Consider the following 6,324-nt stretch of genomic DNA (forward strand, 5'->3'; position numbering starts at 1 on the left):
ACCCACCATGAAGAGCTGCTTAGACAATGAGGTCATTTTCGATGCTGATGACATATGCGGCGGTGACTCTACCTAAAGTAAACGACTGCATATCTTAGTTATTATAAGCTGAGTGACCAAAGCTATCTATATGGTGCATCTCTGCCTATGTAGCTTTGCTTATCATGAACTGATCTCATGCCTTTCTTTTGGCCTATAGACCTAACATGCAATGTAATATATAATCCCATGTATGAACATCATACCCAAATATCTATTCCCTTGTGCTTCAAGGCTTTTATAATCAGTCTTGAAATATTCTTATTTGCAAGGTTTGAAAACATAGTCCGCTCTTGCCCTTTGCGCCATTGGCGCAACGAGTCATCTAGTACAATCAAAGATCGAAGAAACCGCTGAATTTGACACCAATGTCCGTCATGTGCCTCTGGCACTACCACAGTAGCCACAAAAAGAAAATGACGGATCACCTCTAATTATAAGAACACCAAAGCATTTAAAGGCAAGCAATACTGGGATGAAGTTTAGATATACTTCGAAAACAGGTACAGCCGCACAAGTTTTTTCTTTTTTCAAGCACACGCAAGAGCATTGCGCGCTTTTTGTATTAAGATAGAAGAGCAAAGTTTTTACAGGAGGTTACAAGCACTGAGAGCAGTGCAGTCCACAAGGTACAGCCGCACAAGTACAAGTACAGTTCGGCGTGTCAGGAAGAGACGAGGGGCGCCTCCATGAACTCGCGGCACACCTCGGTGCCAAGCTCCGTCAGCATCTCGGTCACGCCGGCGCCGGGCTCAGCCGCCTGCACGCGTCCGCTTTCATGCCTCACCGCCTCAGCCAGCATCGGCCGGACCTTCTCGGAGCGGACCACGCCGTCGCGCCACAGGCCAAGCCCGAGCGCGTGGACGGGCGTCCTGCCGGTGGCCGGGACGAACGTCTGGTCCATGTACATCAGCATGTTCTGGATGACAGACATGGCAGCCGTGTACCGGCACCACGCCGCAACCAGCTCAACCGAGCGCCGTTGCCGGTGAGGGACCCCGCGAGGCCCTGCATCTCAGAGGCCATGGCGGCCTCCACCGCGGAGTAGAGCTCCTCCCCGCGCTCGCGAAGGACCACGGTGTAAACGCTCCTGCCGGTCCACCATCTTACAAAACCATCAAGAAATGAAAATTGTCAACCATCTTCTAAAGACAAAAAGGGCTATTTGCTGGCCACCAACATAGCCGTACACGACATAGTAGATGAACATCGGTGTGACTACGCAGACGGGCATGATGCGGCGATGGCTGGATATTTTTGATTTTTATGAGAAACCCTCCTTTATTCTAGCGCTTCTCGTAGAGATTTATATTTGAAAACACTTCTACACTTTTTATATGATGTTGGTTAATGTTATAGCCACGAACAGCGCAGATCATTTTGAAAAGAAGGGATTCCATTTTGGAAAAAAAAAACTTTGAGTGGTCTGTATGCAATCTTGCCATGTGTACGGATAGAACCGGTCACTGCCGGATGGATGCAATCCGTACATGTGGTCTACAGAACACCATTCTTGGACTCCAGCAGCGCGAGAGAGCCATGGAAGGGGGGAGCCTCTGGCACGAGTTCGAGACGGACCTCCCGGCCGCTGACGTGTGGGAGGTCTATGGCAGCCTCGCTCTCGGGCAACTAGTCCCCCAGTTGCTCCCACAGGTCCTCTCAAAGGTCGAGCTTGTAGAGGGAGACGGCGGCGCCGGAACAGTCCTGCTCGTCACTTTCCCTCCTGCAGGTCCGTGTCTCAAAACCTCAGCTTCAGGACGGTGCAGATGTAATCGCAGCTTCAGATTATTTTTACTTACTTGCGCTGGTTCATTTTGCTAGGAGCTTCCGAACCAAGAAGCTACAAGGAGAAGTTCAACGTAGTCGACGATGAGAAGTACATCAAGGAGGCAGAAACGGTGGAGGGAGGCTTTCTGGATCTCGGCTTCCGGAAATATGTGGTGCGATTCGAGGTCGTTGGGAAGGAAGATGGCACGTCGGTTATAAGATCGACCGTCGAGTATGAGGTTGATGCCGAGCATGCCAAGAATGCCTCCCTTGTCAGCACAGAAGCAGTGGCCTCTATTGCTGAGGCCATCACCAAGCACATCAAGGAGCAGAAGAAGAGCCCCGAGCAAACCCCCGAGTAAAATTCAGAAGAACTTGCATGTGCCTGGATAAGAGTCGGGAAGACGAAGTGTCCAACTGAAGTGACTGTGGCAGCCAAGTTGGAGCAAATTCCCCTGTACCATTTTGTTCTATATATGCAGTGCTCATGCCTTTGGAATTGATGTTTGTATGTTTTAGATTATACACTAGTTTCTACCTGTCAACATGTACAAAATCTGTACGAATATTGTAGTTTAACACAAGTGCAGAGGTCAAGCCATTGGCCATGAATGTTAGAAGGACCGGATGGAGGGAGGAGACGGTCGAAGGATTGACCTATAGAGGTCCTTGAGTCAGACGTTCGCCGTGTCCTGGGCGTAGATGTCGCGGATGGTGCCCGTCACCGCCTCGCAGGTGCCGGCGACGACGCCGAGGATAGTTGCGCCCACCTCCTCCCTCTGCCAGAAAGCTGCGGTCTTCCATTGTTGGCCCCCGGTGGACATGGCGGCGCAACGGGATCACGAACACGCGACACCGATAGCTCAAGAACAAATCAAGAGCAGCGGATGTGAAATGCATGGATGAACCTGGATACATATGAACTCACTTCGGAAAACATATTTCTAAATGCTAAAAAAGTATGAAAAAACTTGCACGCGTACGTCTTCACGTTCTATGTGCGGAAACATATTTCTAAATGCTAAAAAAATATTAAAAAATTAAACGCGTACGTCTCCATGTTCTATGTGCGTGCATAAAGTTTCACGGAAAAATAAATTTTTTGGCCTGTGCAAGAAAGACAAAAAAATGTGTCATAAAACGCTATTTAGAAGCACTGAAATTTGTCTTTTTTATGAAAACAAAACAAAATACATTTTTTTCATAAAACTTTATGTTCCGCATGCACATTTACAAACATGTATGCGTGAATTTTTCTTTTTGAATTTTTTGACATTTTAAAACATGCTTAAAATGCATTTTTTGAAAAATGGGTGTAGATGCCTATGTGTTGAGGACATGCTCACTCAGCAGTGCACGGACTATATAAGTTCACCACTAGTGCTAGAATTTGACACAAAAAGTCACTTTAGTGCTAGAACTTATGATATAAATATAAGTGGTTCAAGAACTTGGCTTGAGGATGCAAATACGGTAATGTATACGGCTGCAGCTCTACCTTGGCGTTTCAGCATGACGAGGAGGCCGTCCATGAAGGTCGAGGAAGTCCGTGCCACTCCTCCAGCTCCACTTCTGTGTTCAAGCACTAAAACAGAAGAGCTAGCCTTATCTTTTCTATCTTTTGATGTTCAACATGTATCGAGAAACACCAATATGTCGGCCCACTTGTGTGCTAAACATGCTTGCACCTTGGAGATCACCGACTGCTGGATGGACTCCCCCCCTGACTTCCTCATGACCAACGTTTTGGCTGATCGTGTGGGAACAGAGAATAGTTGAATAAAGCTCGAAGTTTCCGCAAAAAAAACAAAAAAAAAAGCATGACGAGGAGGCCACTTTCAGTGGCCAAAAGAAAGAGTTGGGCTGGGCGTGCGGCCTGTTTATTTTGTGAAAAGCCCTTGATATATTTTTTTCTCATGAAAAAGTAGATCACCTAGGCAGACTTCTTGTCACTTAAGGATACATATCCTTTATATGTTTCGACTGAACAATTTTAATTCAAAAAATCAGTGCATGATCGATCATTCGAACCAGGAACCTCATGAGGGTAAATAAGTGCCCGGGCATTCCACCACAACTGACAAGGCAATTTATTTTGATGTAAATTACACTTTATGGATATAACACAACGCGATCATGTAACTAAACTGAATTACAGCCAACGTAACAATTTTTAACCTTCTAACTTTTTGCATTTTTTAAATTTTGTAAAAATTATGTAAAGTATAATCACGTGTTATAAATAATATACATATAAATAAAATAAGCTACATTGAAAATGTTCATATAACATCAAAACACAACCATGTACTAATTTAACAAAAATCCATATCATTTTTTTGGATGCCGATAAGTGCCATACGTGTGGGTGTTAGAGGGCATGCCCACACATTTTGTGTGGTGTATAAGAGAAACAGCCCACACACCTACGTGTGGGCAAAACAAGTAATGCCCACACATCTCTTTTTTCCCCTTCCGATCCCTCTCACACGCGTGCGTGTGGGTGAAATAGATAATGCCCACACGCCCCGTATGTCAGACCTCGTACCTCGTGGTCCCACACGCCCCCGCGTGATAGTCACCGCGCGTCCCCAGTTGCCATGGTCCAGACACTCGTCCATGTTCGTTTAACTGTAGTTGCCATGTCGCTGAACTTCGGTTGCCATGTCGGACAACTACAGTTGCCATGGTTGCTCAACTGCAGTTGCCATGTATGGTCTGGTCTACTGTAGTTGCTATGATTTCAAAACTTTAGGAGTTGCCACCCAATAACACTAGGCAGTTGCCGTGTAGCACTACAAAAAGGCATGGCAAAAAAATATGTTCGGGTAAAAGAGAGAGTTGCCGTGTGCTCACAAGCACGCTAGGGCAGTTGCCATGTAAAGAGAAAGAGTTGCTATCTGCTTACATGCACACTAATGCAGTTGCCATATACTATGCAAAAAAACATGGCAACTCAGGTAAAAAAGAGTTGCCATCTGCTGACAAACAAAGCTAGAGCAGTTGCCATGTACCCTGCAGAAACATATGTCAACTGCCAGCTTTACGTATGGGCGAGGAGACGCGCGTGTGGGCGAAGTGATAAACGCCCACACACCAGCCCCCTCTGCGTGCGTGAAAACTGGTGTGTGGGCGAATTGTTAAACGCCCACACAGCAGCCCCCCATGAAAAAGAACGTGTGGACGACCGGATGAATGCCCACACACCAGCTTAGTCCTATGTGGCACATAAAAACTAATAGAATGCGTCAAGATTCGTGCAGAATTGGTTGGACGAGTATCCATGCGTGTGGGCGAGTTGTCAAACACCCACATGTGTGAGCGTTAGTGTTTTCGATTTTTTTACAATAACACAAAATGATTGTGTGGCCAAACTGAATTATAGTCAGTCCCGACAATTTCAACATTTTAGTTTTAAGCATTTTGAGTTTTGTAAATTATAATGATGTGTTATAAATAATATACATATAAATAAAATAACTTACATTAAAAATGTTCATATAACATCGAAACATATCCCCATACTAAATTTAACAAAAGCCCATATAATTAACTTATGAATTTAAAAAAACTATGATTTAAAATGTGTTCACATTTTAAGAAAAATACTAAATTACTTGAGTGCAACACCAGTGGCCACGACTCGTGCTCGATGGTGGGGGGCGAGGGTGTGGCGACCTATACTACGGCCGATCCGGCCAGCGCCAGTGGCAGGCCAGACCACATGGCGAGCTTCTCGAGCTGGGAGTTTTTGATGTCTTTCTTTAGTGCCTCCTCTCCATCCTTCACAACCCCCTGTGGTGATGGAGTGTGCATGCATGGGACGTTGGTCGTGTTCGTGAGTGAACCACGTGTCCCAATACGTGGAGTCCACTGTGAATGACGGGTCATCGCGAAGGTCGGCCGGAAGCTGGGAGCGACAGCGACAGATCTCTGCCTCCCGCGCGCAATCTATGGCCAGCACGGGTGGCACTGGAATCCTATCTGGGTTCAAATACCAGCCATGCGGCAGGCTCGCATCTGGCGAGGGCACGGAAATAGTGTTCTCTCAATAGTGCTGACACTGATGGACTGTCATGTAGATGTGGTTGTGTTCCGGCAATACAACCCATGACGACGTCACGGTGAAGGCCGTCGTGCGGCGGTGCCCTAAGGAGGAGCCAGCCACGTGGCCGTGCACTTCAATGACATCGTGTGCGCTGACAATGGCTAGGGTTGGGTTGATCTGGCGGGTGTGATAGTTGAGTGGCTTACAAATGGGGTCGGGTGAACACCGAGCTGACACGTGGCACTGGTGGAAAAAGGGCCTTTGGTCGCGGTTCGCAACTGCCATTAGTCGCGGTTCCGCAACCGCGACCGAACGGGCGCGACTAAAGGCCCCACCCTTTAGTCGCGGTTGCTTAAGAACCGCGACTAAAGGCCCGTCCACGTGGGCGCCAGGTGGCCGTCGGGGCGGAGGACCTTTAGTCGCGGTTCTTCTGGCCAACCGCGACTAAAGGCCGCCGCAGGTTTAGGGTT

The 6,324-nt window shown here is 47.2% G+C and overlaps 1 protein-coding gene across 1 annotated transcript; it reads left to right on the top strand.

Moving 5' to 3' along the window:
• The first annotated feature begins 1,535 nt into the window (after window positions 1-1,535).
• LOC119356881 (norbelladine synthase-like) lies at window positions 1,536-2,407 on the top strand. Its single transcript, XM_037623874.1, has 2 exons — window positions 1,536-1,768; window positions 1,861-2,407. Exons 1-2 carry the CDS (start codon window positions 1,579-1,581, stop codon window positions 2,166-2,168), a joined length of 498 nt encoding a protein of 165 aa, XP_037479771.1. The 5' UTR covers window positions 1,536-1,578; the 3' UTR covers window positions 2,169-2,407.
• The last annotated feature ends 3,917 nt before the right edge of the window (window positions 2,408-6,324 follow it).

This window comes from Triticum dicoccoides, chromosome 2A, assembly GCF_002162155.2.
Source record: "Triticum dicoccoides isolate Atlit2015 ecotype Zavitan chromosome 2A, WEW_v2.0, whole genome shotgun sequence".
Classification (NCBI taxonomy): Eukaryota; Viridiplantae; Streptophyta; class Magnoliopsida; order Poales; family Poaceae; genus Triticum; species Triticum dicoccoides.

Coding starts and splice junctions, on each gene's coding strand:
- LOC119356881 (XM_037623874.1), top strand. CDS start 1,579: ATGGAAGGGGGGAGCCTCTGGCACGAGTTCGAGACGGACCTCCCGGCC. Junction 1,769..1,860: donor CGTCACTTTCCCTCCTGCAG/GTCCGTGTCTCA, acceptor TCATTTTGCTAG/GAGCTTCCGAACCAAGAAGC.